Source organism: Pseudorca crassidens, chromosome 4 (assembly GCF_039906515.1).
Source record: "Pseudorca crassidens isolate mPseCra1 chromosome 4, mPseCra1.hap1, whole genome shotgun sequence".
Classification (NCBI taxonomy): Eukaryota; Metazoa; Chordata; class Mammalia; order Artiodactyla; family Delphinidae; genus Pseudorca; species Pseudorca crassidens.
The window spans coordinates 22517936-22536010 of record NC_090299.1 but is presented as its reverse complement, the minus strand read 5'-3'; the positions used below and the strand labels follow the sequence as shown (position 1 = coordinate 22536010).

Below are 18075 nucleotides of genomic sequence, written 5' to 3'. Positions count from 1 at the left end.
CCGCGGCATGTGGGATCTTCCCGGACCGGGGCACGAACCCGTGTCCCCTGCATCAGCAGGCGGACTCTCAACCACTGTGCCACCAGGGAAGCCCTAAGATGAAATTTTTTAATTTCAGATATGGTAGCATTAAGACCATGGAAAGGTATCAAAATAAGCAGTGCTGCACCTTTGGAAGGCATTAAAACAAATGTATTAATAATGAAGAAATAAATATGGTATTTCATATTTTAAAATAGGTTTACATAGAAATATGGTAGAACATTTTACAATTACTGAATTTTTATGCTTTTCTGCTGCTTAAGAAATTTTCCATAATCCAAAGAATTAATTATGTTCACTTTGTAACTGTAGTTTAAATTATTGGAGGGAATTTAATACATTAAATTATAGTCAATACTTAGGAAAAATTGGCTTACCAAATCATATTTATGTCATGTAATATATATGTGTGTATATATATTATATATATATAAAACAAAGCACAAAGTGTTATAAATATTCTTCTCCAGACTCAAAAGACCCTCAGATAGTGAAGAATCATATTAACAACATCCAATTTATTTATTGCATTGTCTTTAATGGTTATTAAAAGATGTTAGAAAAAGAGAATGCTCAGATACAGGTGCACTTGATTTTTTTTTTAATTAATTAATTAATTTATGTATGGCTGTGTTGGGTCTTCGTTTCTGTGCGAGGGCTTTCTCTAGTTGTGGCAAGCGGGGGCCACTCTTCATCGTGGTGCGCGGGCCTCTCACTATCGCGGCCTCTCTTGTTGCGGAGCACAGGCTCCAGACACGCAGGCTCAGTAATTGTGGCTCACGGGCCCAGGTGCTCCACAGCATGTGGGATCTTCCCAGACCAGGGCTCGAACCCGTGTCCCCTGCATTAGCTGGCAGATTCTCAACCACTGTGCCACCAGGGAAGCCCTAGATGCACTTGATTTTAAGAAAATCTTAAGTATCAAACCATGGATTCTTAATCCACATAAATAAATGACTGTTCTTTTCATAAAACATAACCATAGTTTTCTCCAAAAGAGCTAGTTTTCCCCCTTATTCATTTAAAGTTGTATTTGTTTCATAAAAATTAAACTCAGAGCTTTTAAGAACTCTTCTATTCATATATGTATGACACATCCATTACTGTATTATACTAGAAGATTACTTCTATTTTCCTTACATTTTTATTTTTATTTAAATTTTATTTATTTATTTGGTTGTGCTGTGTCTTAGCTGCGGCAGGCGGTCTCCTTAGTTGCAGCTCACGGGCTCCCTAATTGCAGCAGGCAGGCTCCTCAGCTGCAGTTCGCGGGCTCCTTATTTGCGGCATGCGAACTCTTAGTTGCAGCATGCATGTGGAATCTAGTTCACTGACCAGGGATCGAACCCGGGCCCCCCACATTGGGAGCACGGAGTCCCATCCACAGCGCCATGAGGGAAGTCCCCCCTTACATTTTTAAATTTCAAAGAGTAGAATCTACAAAAGATAATTTTCTTTTTGCAATTAATTTTAAAAATTATCCTTGCTGTTTAAGATATTAATAAGAGTGGAAGAAGTGCCCTTCTCTGATTCATCTTTAAATTTTCATTTCTTCTTTTTATGAAGCAAATATAAATTCTGAATCTTCAAGAATACCAGCAGGTTTGATAGTTTTATTACATCCAGAGAAGGAACGGTTAGAAATGGCTAAGAATGTCAAAACGGGACAATCTCAGAGATTACAAAATCCTGTAAATCCACTCCTGCCCCTGAACCCTGCTCTCCCTTGTGAGTCCCATCCAGTAAAGTTTGTCAAGAACCACTGCCTCTAAATACAAGCAGAAGGAACAAGGGATTGAGTATATTCTTATGGAGGGGAGTTTCATTATCAAAGTACTGCTCAGAATAATGAAGTGTGGCTTTGTATTCTTTGACTTGTATAGGCCCCAGAAGGTTACGTACCTTTATTACTGTTACCTGATGCTTTCTTGTCAAAATAATCACAAATAACTCCTGCATCTTCACCATGGCGGCAGTTGTGTCTTCCAATATCTTGTTTGATACAGTCAGCCAGGGACCTCTCATTTCCTGTGCACTTCACATTATCCACGTGGATGGGTCCTTTTCCTTCCCCAAAATAAGCCATGGTTCTTGCTCTGGCAGGACCCCTGGAAACAGAGCATTCTTGAGGATGTGGAGAATCAGTCAAACATACAATTGAATAAATCACAACATATACCCTCATTCAATTATATTTCTTAACTCATACATTAAAACACTTATTTCATGACTCTGTCAAAAAAAAAAAAAAAGCTTGAGCGTGTAATAACTATACATTCTTTGTTTTCATATCTCAGAACTTCTTGATTACATCTTAGCTCCTACTAAGAAAGTCACATTTAATGGCATGTCAAAAATTTATGGTAGTCTTAAACTCTAGTTTAATCAGGAAAAAAAATCACCTCAAAATTTTCTACTCCCTTCCAGAGCATAATACTCTCTTAAAGTTGGTATAGTAAGACTTCCCTGGTGGTGCAGTGCTTAAGAATCCGCCTGCCAATGCAGGAGACACAGGTTTGAGCCCTGGTCTGGGAAGATCCCACATGCCGCAGAGCAACTAAGCCTGTGTGCCACAATTACTGAGCCTGTGCTCTAGAGCCTGCAAGCTGCAACTCCTGAGCCTGCGTGCCACAACTACTGAAGCCTGCACACCTACAGCCTATGCTCCACAAGAGAAGCCACTGCAACGAGAAGCCCGCGCACCGCAACGAAGAGTAGACCCCGCTCACTGCAACTAGAGAAAGCCCGCACGCAGCAATGAAGACCCAATGCAGCCAAAAATAAATAAAAATTAATAAAAAAGAAATGGGTACAGTATTTCCAAGAAAATTACGAGAATTAAATAATTACCTAGGGAGCTAAGAATTTTTAAAGCCTACTTTAGAAGTACAAAAGCACAATTTTTAACTGAGAAAGAGAACACCAGGAATCATGAATAGAAGGCAGACTTAATTTGGTATATCACTTTTCTTTGGTTTCTGTTTTTTTAAATAATATATTACTTCTTTTTAAATATCCAAATACAAAATCTTTTTAGTGAAATATTTCAAACTAACACCATATTCAAAACTCAGCTCCTGCTAAATTAGTGACATAAGAACGGAAAAGTTTTAAAGTTTGAATTATAGGAAAATTATCCTTATAACCTCAAGTTAGGGAAAGACTTATTAAACAAGATACAGATGTATACCTTAAGTTAAAAGATTGATAAATTCAACAAAAATTAAATTAAGAATGCCACTTTACTAAAAAACACCCACAGGAAAGTGAAAAGATAAGTTTTAAAGTTGACGGATACATATATATATACGTTGGTGGATGCATTCTCTGATAGAGGGACATAGCATACAATATACAAATAACTCTCAAATTTCATTTATAGAATAAAAAACCAACAACCTAATAGAAAAACAGGCAAAAGACAGGTTTTAAATCAAAGGAAACTATCTTATTAAAAATGACAATATGAACCAGATTTCTAACATTAAAATATTCTACTTAATTAAGATAAGGTTATTATACTTTCCTTATAGTTATGCAAGGAACTCAGGCAAAGTAGTTTACTGATATGAATTATCTGAGGAATTTGCTTGAATAATCCTCTTTCATCAATGATACCTGGCCTCACATGCTTGCAGTTGGCAGTACGCTCATTTCAAAAATATACCCCACCATTTCTTCTGTATTGGTAACTGCTACTCTGACATAAATTGCAAATAAAAATAAGATTTAACCCATTAAAAATGCTTACAGTCATGGAAGATCAAACAGGTAACTCTAAAGTTACTCTTTTTTGAATCTGAATCGACATTTCTTCAAAGAAGATATACTCATGTCCAACAAGCACATGACAAGATGCTCAGCATCACTGATTATCACGGAAATGCAAATCAAAACCACAGTGAGACACCACTCACGCCTCCTAGGATAGCCATTGTCAAAGAGGTGGACAATAAAGAGTGTTGGTGAAAAAAAAAACTTTTGTATCAATTTTGATAATTATATTTTTGTTGAAAATGTACAGTTTCCTAGATAATTGTTCATTTCATCTAGATTTGCAAATTCATTAGCTAAAAGTAGTTCATAGTATTTTACAATTTTTAACCCTCTGTGTATCTGTGCTTATATTCCTTTTCTTTTCTCTAATGTTTACTTGTATTCTCTCCTTCTTAATCAGAATTGTCAGGAATTATTTTATTAATCTTTTTAAAAAATGGAAATAATTGCTGATATGTGCATGCGTAATGTAGAGCAACTTAAAATTCAAATAGGTATACTTTGAAGAAAGTTAAAAACTAATAGCATCCTGAAACTAATATCCCAGATGATTCCCATCAGTTTTGGGTGTGAGGATGAGTAGAGATAGAAGGTAAATAACAGTATGCTAAATCTCTTGATGTATTTCAGGAAGGGGAAGTTACAAATAATTTTTGAAATTGGTAAGAAAATATGCCAGTATGTTTGCTAAAATTTTTTTCAAATTTCTAGTAAAACAACAAGAATGCTGAAATTCCAGACAACTAGAGAAAGGAAAGAAAGAAAATTGGATTGTTTGCAAATCAGAAAACCGAAGATTACACAAAGAACACAAAATAAAGCATGATAAATAGCATAAAAGTAGATGACAGATGGAAGTAAACATGTAGAAAATAAAATTAGACTCATTAAATAAAACAAAAGGATGATTCCTTAGTAATTTACCAATCAATGCACAAACTAAAGAGAATGCACCATTTTAGATATATCAACAAGTAGAATTAGAGAACATTTTAACTAATGAAAGTACATAATTAAAGACATTTTCAATGATATAGTGAAATCTAATAAATTTTTTTTGACTTTTTAAAAAATAATTAAGGACTGTGTCACCTACAGAGACTTCTCACTGGACTACAAGCATGCAGTAATTCATAGCTAAGAATTCCAATGAGACAATAGGCTCTAATACATTAGTCTTTAAACTGAGTATCAAGTGCTCCTGGGAGTAGGTGATGACTTTCCAAGGGATATAAGGACTTTATGGGAACTGATATGCAGATCATCAAAACCCACGTGTATTCTCTCCTAAAACTGGTCTTGCTAAAGTCACGGTCAACTTCTCTTTCAAAATTTCCCTTTTCCCACTGCGCAAAACAAAGGTATATCTTTCACTCATCCCAAATCCAATCACAGTGCGTTGCTCCAAGATTTAAAAGACTCTAAAGTGGCCAAAAGAACAAGTCAAAATAAATTTTATCCAAGGACCAAAAACCCAACCCCTCAGTCTAGGAAATGGAAGCTTTGGTCAACTTTTCTTTCCTATGTTTAATACTTATTTATCAAATTTTATTTTTTGTTGTTGTTTTTAATTAGTTGTGTACTAGAAATCATAAAATTCTGAGAGGAACTTGTTAGAAGAATTTAATTTCTCTCTTTCTCGCTCTCTCCATGTGTGTACACACACACACACATACACACACATTTTTAAAAACAGGACATTAGGATTCTGTGGGGAAAGAAAATTTAAACCACAATTTCAAGGAGAAAAAGGAACTATGTAAAATTTGTGAAGGTCAAAAAAGAGCTTGCTCATGTATTTTTTAAATGAATGACAGAGTATCAGAGCACTATATTTATATTTTATTGGATATAATTAAGAGTGAAGTAACTGTTCTATTTTTAAATGTCATATACAAATATGCCAGAAATTAAATCCTTTGCAGCTATTTAAATGTAAGATAAAAATTAGATATACTTAACTTTAGGTCTCTACTAAGACAATAGGGGTACATCATTTTTTAAATTCTTTTAAGGGATACTACTCTAATAAATACACAGTTCAAAAACAATGTCATATTGAAATACATGCTAATGGATTCACACAAAGTTCAGATAGAATGGAATTTCCATCATGGCTATTTAGTCTTTCTTAACGAGGCTAACTGATAGCAACACATTCTCTCTCAACCCTCTAAAAACAATGTGCTCATATGCTAGACTTTGTCAGACATTATGTAATACATCATTAAAGAGTGCCTTTTACTTTCTGTTCACTCTAAGCATATCTATGTTAGTTACCATTCATGTTCCTGGTTTTTATTACTTCATTTCTGTTTCTCCCATTATGAAAAAGCTTTCTAATGCGACTTTGATTCTCAGTGTTTCCAAGGACTAATCCTCAAGTGTGATATAGCTGGCTGGGGGACAGTTCTCTGGAATTCTTATTAATAAGACTCAAGCCTTTTGACAGTTTCAAAGTTTTCTGGGTTGATTTCTACAAATAAATTGCTTTATTAAAGACTTTTATTAATTCGAAGTAACATGGGGAAAAAAAACCCTGTTCTAATCACATACCTATTTACAATTATATATATGTTCTTATATGAAATTCCATCTCCCCTTGGTGGAAAATTATAAAATGTTCAAGTGTATTTAGATTGATCAAATATCGAAACGATTTTCTTTTAAATACTATTTGATGGCAAATTGTAGCTTGTGCACTAGATGTCTATCCAATTTGTCACAGTTACATTAAATTACTGAATTATGTGTTAAGAGGTTTTATTTTAAAAATAGTTATGAAGTATGATCTTCCTTTAATGCTTTTCTTGATAATTGTTACAGAAATAGTATTGAAAATTGCTACAAACTTTGTTCACTTAATCTAGATTGTTCTTACCTAAATTCACCATTTGAGTTGAATGTAAAATGGACTAAATGATAAGTAAAAAGCAATGAAAAATTTAGAAAGAAATCAAAGTGAAAATGCATTGATGAATATTCTTACAAATTTTTTTCTCCTTAAACATGACTTAGACACACAATTCAAGGATCAAATTTGACCTTTTCTTTCATATTTTCCTTCATATTTCCAAAGGTAACACTAGGTTTCTTGGATCACCTCTACCAAAAAAATAAAAGTAAGCCAAAAAACCAGTCTCAAGCAGTATATACTTTAATGGCTGATTTTAGGTAAGGAAATTCACTGGGCATGTAATGTAAGAACAATAATGTATATATGTGTGTATATATATATACATTTTTTTTTCAAATGGAGAACGAAATGTTAGAAATGTAGTGAGCAAAGGAAACTTAAATTGTTGACTGAATTCATCTAGGCATCTAATGTAGATGCTTCCTCCCTTCCTCTATTACCCCATATTTTGAAAGCTGAAAATATGTCACATACCACCAATTTTGAATACTGAAAATCTATATTACAAATAATGGACCCACTAACCATAGGACAACTGGAATTGCAACTAGGTCCAAAACTGAACCGTAAATTAAAGTAGTATCTGAGTAACCAAAAACAAACTCTGACTTAAAACTTCAGGGAAAAAAAAAAAACCACTTGAACTTTTATCAAAATAGAAATAATTTTAAAAATAAAAATGTATTCTGCATAGGAATAACCAGTTAAATTTATCAATATTTAGGATACACATAGATGTGTAATTAAGGATATATTTTAAAATCCAAACCACTATTAGTAATCCAATATAAGCGAGGCAAATTATGTATATTAGCTTAAATTTCATGACCCTCTAAACTGTAACGTGTTCCATATATTTGCAACTCCAAAATCAATCAGCCCTTTCACAGTCATTTGCAGACATGCGTAAAGTCTCAAAAAATTTGAGTTGCCCAGCTGAGGTCTCACAAGGAGATAAACTGCCTTTCTAGTTCAGCTCTCAAACTGGAAATAAGTGTCCTTTCTCACCTCATTTAGTGCCACATTTTTCGTGCTATAACTCATGCCTGAATGAAGCCCATTTAACACACTTATATTCTCTGTAAGGCATATCACAGCATTCCTTCATTCAAGAATGTTAGACAGCACTTCAGCAAAATTCTTGGGGACCATTTTAAACAGGGAAATCATCAACAAAAAGGTACAGAAATGGAAAAAAAAAAAGCACTAGGAGACTGCAAAAAGGGCAATTGTTTGCAAGCACGAGAGCTAAAACAAGAAGGCAGAACATGGCTTGGTTCAACCTCAGCTCTAGAAGCAATGGCTCAGTATTTTCTAACTTGATGTTCACAGTGACTTTAAAGAATGTAACTACTGCAAATAACAAGAACCAACTGTAATTTCAGTAACAGTAGAATCCCTCATAAGGCTACTGTGTTACGACATAAATCACAGAGAAAAGGTTAACACCTTTGGCTGACAGAAGCAGTAGAATGAATAGTCAAGAGTTATTAGACTATTTGTTACTAGATAAAAGCTACGTTTCTTAAGTAACATAATGTATATTTCTTGTGAGAAAATAGAAAAATTTAAAGAGACTCTACTTCGTATTTCTTTATAATTCTGAATCAAATAAGCATGCTGCCAGTATTTTCAATTGAATCACAGAAGTTAATTTTAGGCAAGAACAAGGATAAAAAAATCAGAAATTTTCATCAGATGAACATCCCAAATAGAGTTAGGTTTTCCTTACTTGTAGCCAAGCTGTCGACAGATCACAGTTGCATCCTTATCAGTCCACCCATCATCACAAATTGTTCCCCACTGGCCATTTATAAAAACCTCCACTCGTCCTTCTTTCTTATTTTCTCCATCCATCAGTCTGATTGGAAAACCTAAGTCATGATTCAAAAGTATTAGAAAAGCCAAAACAAGCAAACTGATACTAAAGCATGAGAGACTTTATAAAGTACTATTTGTTTGTAAAAGGAGCTAAAAATCAGCTGGGCAATGAGAGAGAGAGAGAGAGACAGAGACAGAGAGGAGAGATACCAATTTTTTAAAAAAACTGTATCTACTTTGGCAATATCTTCTGTAGCCTTGAAGTCAGAGCGCTGATCCTGTCTAACTTTGTATTCCCAACACTTGGAGCGGTGCTTGGCATTACAGTGTATAGAGTACATGTAATAGCTGTTTCTTGAATAAATGAATATATATCACTGTAAAATCGTGGATTATTTTATTACCACTAACTTCTAGTTAGTAAAAGACATTAACTTGGAGTTGTTTTTGTTCTACACCTACTCACTTATCCATGAACACACCTAGAAATTTATACTCCAAAGCTAGGATTTTTAGGAAGGATTTTCAGATATACCTTTGCATGCATGAGTAACTTGAATGATGGAAGAGAAAAAAAAAGGCAAGCACAAGGACAATTTCTATCTCAGCCCTCCTATTTACTATGGATTCCAAAGGAAGGGCTTAAATCATAAAAATTATTAAGATGTAAAAGTTGAGAAACTGACCTCTAGCAAATTGGGATTTATCTAAATTATGCAAATAAAGTGGTTTATAGAGTCTTTCACACATCTCTATCAACACCAATAAATATGGTCTTGTTTAATCAAAAGCCCTCACTATGGCTTGCATACTGCCAGGGGTTGAATTGTGAAGTCATTAGAGGCGGCTCTAATCCAATTTGTGCACAGAAATATACAGAAGGAAGACAGAGTGAAGACACATAGGATAAAATGGCCACCTGTAAGCCAAGGAGAGAGGTCTTGAACAGATCTTTCCCTCCCTGCCCTCAGAAGGAACCAACCTCTGTGGACAACCTCAGTTTTGGACTTCTAGATTCCAGAAGTGTGAGACAATAAATATCTGTTGTTTAAGCCACCCGTATGTGATACTTGATTACAGTAATATACATACTTTAGATTACCTAGTTACTAGAAGTGTCTCCAGCTTCCGAGCCCTTAAGATTGACTGATAAGGATTTAGGGAATACCATCAAACACAGTGAAATTAGCAGAACCAAGGAGGTGAAGTAAGCAGCTAATGAACAGAGTATCATTCTATATGTGTTTAAACCAACATATGTAATCACTAGACAACATTTGTTAACTGAAGGAAAATACTGTTTGCAAGATGGACACATCCTACTTTGATTCGTCTGATTCTTCTTTGTTGCCCCCAGAGTTGCTGGCTCTCTAATTTCTGTACCTGATCATACTTCGTGGAACAGGCATCACAGCAGAATCAACATAGCAAAGTCAAAATCAACAAATGTTTGTGAAGTGCCTACTCTATGCACTGCTTACATTAGCTGAAAATCTTGGTGTTTTAGGTGTGTCACAAAACACAGTGTATTTGAAACTTAACATTTCTTATTATTGTATCTGAAATTTGGGGATTCTCTGCAAGAGGAGCAAGGCCAAAAAGTGATTCTCAATGAAAAAATTTAAACAGATGAAATTCTTAAATTTTTCAATTTTTACATTTTTTAGATCTTTGGTACAAAATTAAGAAATCATATGTACATGGAATTAGACCTCCACATTCCACCCTAGTTGTTTTATGGGCAGCTTTTCACATACCATAAAAATAAAAATGATAAAGTGTTTTTAAAGCCTAAGTTGCATACTTTGTAAAAATAATAGTACAGTATTCTTAACCTAATTTTAGCCATCCATTTTATAAAATCATTGGATTTTCAATGCCTGAAGGGAAACTGAATGACAGAAGCCATTCTATCAATACCACCCTACCGCTTAAGTTCTATCTGTTATGGCAATAATAATATACATGCTTTATTTCTAAAATCTTAAATAAATATAAAATGCTTGGGAAAACTAAACAGTCCTGTGGGTATACAGCATCTTTAATTATATACCTCAAACTCTGATCACAGTAGAATTTTCTTTATTTCAATTTTCCTGTAACACTGATTTAATATATTATCTTAAGAAAATAATATTTTTCCTAGAAAAAAGATAAAATCTAGCATAATTAAATTAAAAGTCAAACTTTATTTGAGTAAGAGACACTCTCACTGTGAAAGAAATCTCTGCTAAGATTTAATACTCTAAACTTTAGAATTAAAGCAGTATTAAAATGAGAAATCTACATATTGACCATCCCACAAATTTCCCCCAATTCACATAGGCATTAACTGCATTCTTACTAAAATTACTTTTACTGACCTAGAATATTGCTTTTGAGCATTCCATCTACCACACACCCAAAATTAGAAAGTGTCTATTGAACTACTACTAATTTTGAGAAAAGTTTCATTCACATTTAAAGTTAAGGTCCACAAGTTACCCTTCAAATAGTTGAAAACTGTAATAGTCTAACAGCTCTTATCACAGTGCCAAGGAAGTAAAAAAATCTCAATTGTTTTTAAAATGCTGTTGTTTATACCACTATTCCATGATCTCCTCTTTCTGTTATGCAGTCCTTTTCGATAAGTGGGAAAGTAATGATCTCTTTGGATGAATAAATGGTAATCTGATTCTATTCCAAAAGGATAATTTGGCTCAGATATAATATCCTTTGAACAAATGTATGGTTAATAGATATATTACCAAAATTAGGACCAAAGAATTCATAATAATGATCCCATATTTTATTAACAATTATCACCCTCGGAAAATTAAAGATTTTTAGGGGAACTGAAAGGATTAGATGTCCTAACTGTATGTGTTTCATCACCTGGAACACTGATGGAATGTGCCTGAACATATCACTCCATGATCCAAATACCCGCTCTCTGGGGCTAAGAGGATCCAGTTCTAGCAAATAGGCTCTATCTCCCCCAACCACATGCAGTGATTCATCACATAATCCTGGGAGGATCATAAATCCTTTATAAGAAGAAAGGAGCAAGGGAAGAGAACAAACAAAAAGAAACAAAATTGAAAATATGACCCATAAGGGATGGGGTAAAAGGCTGTATTTCTACCTGGTGTAATGCTAGATTAGTGCAGTGAGTCACTATGATCTCACAGGATAGAGTACAATGAGGAATCAACCACGTACCTTGACAAACTTAAGTACACAAAACAGTTAATACTGTGGGATTCAACACGTTCCATTATTTTATAAGGTGAAGATTCCAGCTTCACAGTCTCAAAACAGGAGGATACAAAAAGGGCTGATTCAAGCCTGAGGTGAAACTTAAGAACCACCTGTGGTTATTTTAACATCTATGCACCAAAAAATACATGTATAGATACAAATAGAGCTATGGTAGAGTCCTGGCATGTCTTTTAAATATGTCCCTCTATATTTTTCATTCGTATTTATTCTGCTCTCCTTGTTGGATGTTAAGTCTGTCAAGGATATATAGTTATTTGCTCTCTGCTCACAAAAGGACCTTCATCTACAAATATTTAAGACTGTTAGATGAGCTAGGTACCTTTTATCCGACCGTAAGTCTGAAGAAATTTGGAACTAGGGAGTAATAAAGGACACTAATGGATTTTTAGTAACAGGGTATCTTAGGAAGATAGGTGGGCTATTTACTCCAATGAATCCACCTATGAGCCCAGTGAGAAACTTGAAAGATCTCGGTTAGGACAGAGCAAAGGCTGGTTGGTAACCAATGATCGACAAGGCCTCAGGACTAAAGAAGAAATGAATCATGGAGGGTGGGAAAGAGACCTATTGTTTTGTTCTGATTTATTTTTAATCCTTTTTCAAATAGTTCATTAGAATTCAAGGTAAATGAGAAGCAGAATAGGTGACTAATCAGTTGTGGAATGGACATCGTGACTTCTTTAATCCATCTTTCAGATACATGAGAAATTTAGGCTTACAGGTAAAGAAAAATTAGGAGCAGAAATTTATAACATTGGTGGAAAGACTCAAAAGACTATTTTTCTCTGAATGCAAATTACTAAAAATTAGAGCATTTGGGGAAACAGACAAAAAAAAGAAAAATAGACAAAGATGAGAAATGCTTCACATTCCAGACCAGTGGATAGAGGTGTAGTGGCTACTGAAACACGGATACTCAAGAGCTGTGGCAGGACCTCACCCAGAGACAGTCTGTGTCCATCCCTGCCAGGGTAGCAGGAGACAGCAACATCTTCCCGATGGCTGCAGTCATGCCTTTCCCAGGGTCTCCGAGAACACTGAAGGAAACTGGTTTCCTTTCCTGAGCAGTTGACATCATCCAACCATATGGGCCCTGTGCTTTCTTCAAAGTGGTTTGCAGAGGCTTGTTTGCCATATCTGTGGCAATAAAATAAACAGTGTGCATAGAACTTTTGTCTCTTGTTTCAAGGAACCATAAAACATAAAACAAACAACCTAATTAAGTGGCATGACTTCAGAGGGTACGTATTTGTTCTTTCTCCTATCTTGAGAACTCGGTTCTCAGAGCAGTAAAAAATCTGCTAAATCTCCATCACATATTTTGATCATCTTAACAATGTTGGTTAACTAATCCACTAGTTAACCAACAATGTTTGCTTAACTAGTGGATAATTAATCCTTTTTTCCCAACCATTCTTGTGTTTTGTCTACAATTTAACCCACCAACCACAGAGAATGCAGACAGAGATAAACCTCAAATTCCTGACCATGGAAATAACACAGTGGACCAGAAAGTAAGAATGTGTGTCTTATATCAGCCTCTGAAGAGCCATCAAAGCTCATTTGATTTCATTAGCTTCTCTAGGCCTCTTTGGTGTCCTCTCTTCCAAAATAAAAAGTGTGTATTAGTTCAGTGATTTCTCAAGCACCATTTCCAAACCATGATGAAACTTGGATTTCAGCCCATCAAAATCAGATTAATGACAATGTTCTTAGCTTTTCATAAGGTTACATAAATCTGATTTTTAAGATGTTTATAAATATATTTGTGTTTCAATTGACTTTATTTGTAACACTGCACTACAAAAAATCCTAAATGTATTAATAGAAATAGGAAAGATCTGCAAAATTAAAAATTGGTAACTAAGTCAGTCTCTACCTTCATTCATCCTCCCCTCAATTTTGTTTTCTTTTGTTCTGTAGAATACAAACAAATCTCCAGAAATTCCTGGGCTAAAAGATATTTGAAGTGTCTTTCAGTTCTCGGTCTATATAATTAAACTTTTACTCATAAATTTTATGTCAGTCACTTCCACCACTGAATGTTTTTATTATTTCTGTACTAAGAATATGAAGAGATCTTTATGTTTGAAAGATGAATTATCCTAATTGTTTCCCCATGAATTTTCCTAATTGTTTTACCATGCACTTATTTATTAAATTTATTTAACAAGATAAACATTTCAATAAATTAAAACAATGCAACTTTGAATGAGTCATTCTAAGACTTCTATTGTGCTGACTAATCAAGTCTTAGATAGAAAAGTAATTATCCCTAATCCCATATTGCTATCACTTTCAACTTATACCATGTTTCCACAAAATGCATCAATGTGATTACCATCTGTCCATATCAACTATATAACAGACAGCAGGAGGTCACTTTACTTTAGGATTTCATTTGTATGAAGAAACCCAGAGTTCACCCTTTCTCATTCCAAAAGACTATTTTCTTTCAGAAACTCCTCCATAAACTAAAATGTAAATGCAGCACATGCTTATTCTACCTTCTAACACATTTAGAACTTTTAACAAATATTGAGAACATTTTTAAAACCATTAAGTTCTGATACTCTGTATATGCAAGAAAAACTGAATGTATTTGTGAAACAAAATAAATAAAATATGAAAAAAAATCAGTCACTCAATTGTTTTAATTAATAAGGAAAAATATGAAAATAGTAAATAATAGTATTTTTGAATCTTTCTAAGTTTGTGACAACAGGATACAGTTCTCAGACTAACAGAGGTTTGCTCAGATGAAATGATATTTTTGAGTAATTCTTATTAATTAAACAATAATATTTATTTGGCTGGCATGCCATACTCCTTGACCTGACAATTATATAATAATAACTGCACTGCCCATGAAAATTCAAAATATTAGTCAATAACATGCATCTATATCTTCAAGATGTCATTATTTATAACAGGAAAAATTAAACTAATCTAAATATTAAGTAAATTATAGTATGAACATTCAATAGTTATTATGTTATTAAAAATTATGATTGTGTAATAATATAAAAGTAAAAAACATGAATAGAAAAATTACATATCTACTACTAGAGCTGTTATAAAGTTATACACACAAGTTATAATAATGATGGTGTAAGGATGGAAAAATGAGGGGTATTTTTTTTTTTAAGGGGTAGATTTTTATTTTCTTTATTTTCCAAACTTTCTCTAAAATTTTATATTACTTTTACAAACTTAAAAATATACGTTTAAACATGGTCATACCTAGCTTGAATGAAAACATATTTTTAAGGTTTAATAAATATTTTCAATTAGCTCTATCTCAAGCTGAAATGAAATAATTTTGCTCATTTTTTCAAGCATGAGACAATTACTTCAAGCATGACACAGAAATATGGAAAACAAGAAAGAATGGGCATTCATGGGTTTCATTCAGATATTAGCTCAAAGGCATCATTTGCAGTTACTTCAACCAACTTAAGTCTTTACTCTGGAATGCATTATGTGTGTGACATGAAATGTATCGCCCAAAGTGTGATACTCAGTTTTTAAGAGAGTGAGGTCAAGGGTGAGTTCTAAAGGTCATCTCATGACAAGAAAGCTGTTTTTCTCAAATAAAAGTGATAATTATCATCACATTCTGAGAAAGGAAATAATGTAATACCAAAGCATTTGACACTGGACTTTTCTGCAATTTTAGATACAGTGATGTCAGTACTAACAACGTCCAATAGTAGTGAAGCATCAGAATAAAACTGAGCATTCAAAGCATACAGTCTTACTTGAAAAGACACAATGAGACCTAAAAGTCATCCATGGCTCCATTATTCAAGAAGAGGGGTGGGACTTCCCTGGTGGCGCAGTGGTTAAGAATCCACCTGCCAGTACAGGGGACACGGGTTTGAGTCCTGGTCCAGGAAGATCCCACATGCCGTGGAGCAACTAAGCCTGCGAGCCACAACTACTGAAGCCTGTGTGCCTAGAGCCTATGCTCTGCAACAAGAGAAGCCACAGCAGTGAGAAGCCCGTGCCCCGCAACAAAGAGTAGCCCCCGTTCGCTGCAACTAGAGAAAAGCCCACATGCAGCAAGGAAGACCCAATGCAGTCAAATAAATAAATAAATTTATAACAAAAAGAAGAGGGGTGGTGGCAGGAAAGGCAAATGAGATAAACAGCAAGATATGGTTATTCATCATCAAAGAAAATGTTATTGGTTTTTTTGTTGTTGAATTTCCATATAGAGAAGGTAGATAAGGTAGGTAGGAAGGTAGGTAGAATAGATAGGTAGATAATGATTGTGAACATATATTTTTAGTATTATAGAAATTACAAGTAAGGATTACAAAATGAGACTCTTAAAAATATAACTTGGCATTTAGCTGCCGCCTGTCAATGGATCTTACTTAAATCCCAGCTGTCGGCAAACCACATATGTATTCAGCTCAGTCCAGCCGTCATCACAGACAGTGCCCCACTGTCCCCTGTAATACACCTCTAGGCGACCCTCATGGTTGCCCTTACCACCTGCAAGTCTGATGACCCCATCTGTGACAAGAAGGAGACATAGAGACTAATCAAATAATTATCAAAAAAGGTAGAACAACATTTTAATTGCACAAGAAATATCACCCTACTCAGATCTCTCTCTAGGCCTTTCGTTAAACTTCCATTAGAACTGTGCTCAATGACCTGAGGTCACTGGATTGTTTCTGGAGTAAAAGCCATAACACATATCTGTCCTAACAAAATAGTCTTTCCTTTTTATTTGTACTCCTATTTCTAAGTAGAAAAACGTATTCTGATATAACTCCAAAGTAGTTATTTAGATTTTTCCAGATTAAATCATATTTGGGAAATTTCCTACAGCTTCAATCTCCTTAAGTATGAGCAGTATTAGTCATTTAAATTTAAAAGTTAAAAAAAATAGTAACTTGGAAATAGTTCAAAAATTTAACTGTGAATGAAAAAATATTGTAATATGGAGACAGAAAAAGCTATTCTGGTTAAAGAGTGATCTATCATATCAAGGCATTTATTATTCCTTAGGCATTCGTAAGTTACAAAACTGGGGTTCATGTTTTCCCTTTGTTCTTTTATCAATAATACAAATCTGAATTTGAACCTTGTGAATTCAATGAATAATTAATTCCCAGAGAATTCCATAAAAAGCTTCTAAGCAGATACACAATACATTTATTCCCAAAAAAGTATATTAAAAAGCTATTTCCATCCAAAATAATCCAAACACCACACCCACCAAATGAAACATAAATAATCTTGGGTAAAAGTCATACTTCTCATGACTTTCTGGGATCTTTTAAAGTAAATGAAGGTCTCCTAGCAACAGAATCACTTACAAATGTAAAACTTCACCGTCTGCAAGGCACTGTTACACCTATTATCTCATCTGACCATCTCAGAAACATTACAAGACTATCCTCATTTGAAAGAGGAAAAAATGGAGGGTCAAGAGAATGAAGTGCTCTGGCTTACAATCTGGTGTAAATTTTCTATTTCTATTGTGTATAAATGTGTTATTCTAATTAAAAACAACAGTGTGTATAGAACTATGTAAATAAAAAAGTAGAACTTCAGCATTTCACAGTCCCTAAGAAGTGTTTCATTTGATTTTTTTAAAGAAAGATTAAAGCCCCCAATTTTTTTCTTCAAGCTCTTTTTACTATAGAAACAACAGATTTGTGATGACCCAACTTCTCTTGCCTCTCCATTTCCCTCTTCTTCCCCCCAAACATATAAGTACATACACATACACTCATTTGCACTCAGAAATGTCCTTCTTGCAACACAAGACATATCTTGACAAGCATGCTGTGATTTGGAATAGTCTGAATATTGAGCACAGCAAAGGTAACTTGGTTCTTTAATAGTGTGCTTTAATCAACAATCCCATCAATATGGTTTTACCAGCTACAAACATATTCCTAGAATCCAGATAGGTTAATGTATGAATGGACTAAATATAGAATTATAATACCTAACACATGAAATTTATCAATGCACACTGATTTTGACTACTGGGTACTATATATTGCAACAAGATCATATTTTCCCACCTAGCTTTATAGGACTGTATAACTTGCAACTGAAAAATTCAGAAATATCTATGAATGAGATAGCATTTTAATGTATCATTTGTATTACCTTTTTTTAAAGTTTTATTTGGGGGCTTTATTTGTAAGCTCATTTAGTAATATCAGCTAAATTGAGGAGAAGGGAAGGTAAGCCCAAATGGTGCTGGGGGCAAGAGTTGGTTAAGA

At 34.1% G+C, this 18075-nt stretch overlaps 1 protein-coding gene across 1 annotated transcript in view; it reads right to left on the bottom strand.

Annotated features, from left to right (window-relative positions):
• Window positions 1–18075, bottom strand: part of PRSS12 (serine protease 12) — a 69075-nt gene that overhangs the window by 20169 nt on the left and 30831 nt on the right. The window contains exons 6-9 of the mRNA XM_067735203.1: window positions 16201–16342; window positions 12759–12955; window positions 8469–8610; window positions 1945–2150 (exon numbers count right to left, since the gene is read on the bottom strand). Coding sequence (XP_067591304.1) covers window positions 1945–2150; window positions 8469–8610; window positions 12759–12955; window positions 16201–16342 — 687 coding nt within the window. The remainder of the gene's footprint in view (window positions 1–1944; window positions 2151–8468; window positions 8611–12758; window positions 12956–16200; window positions 16343–18075) is intronic.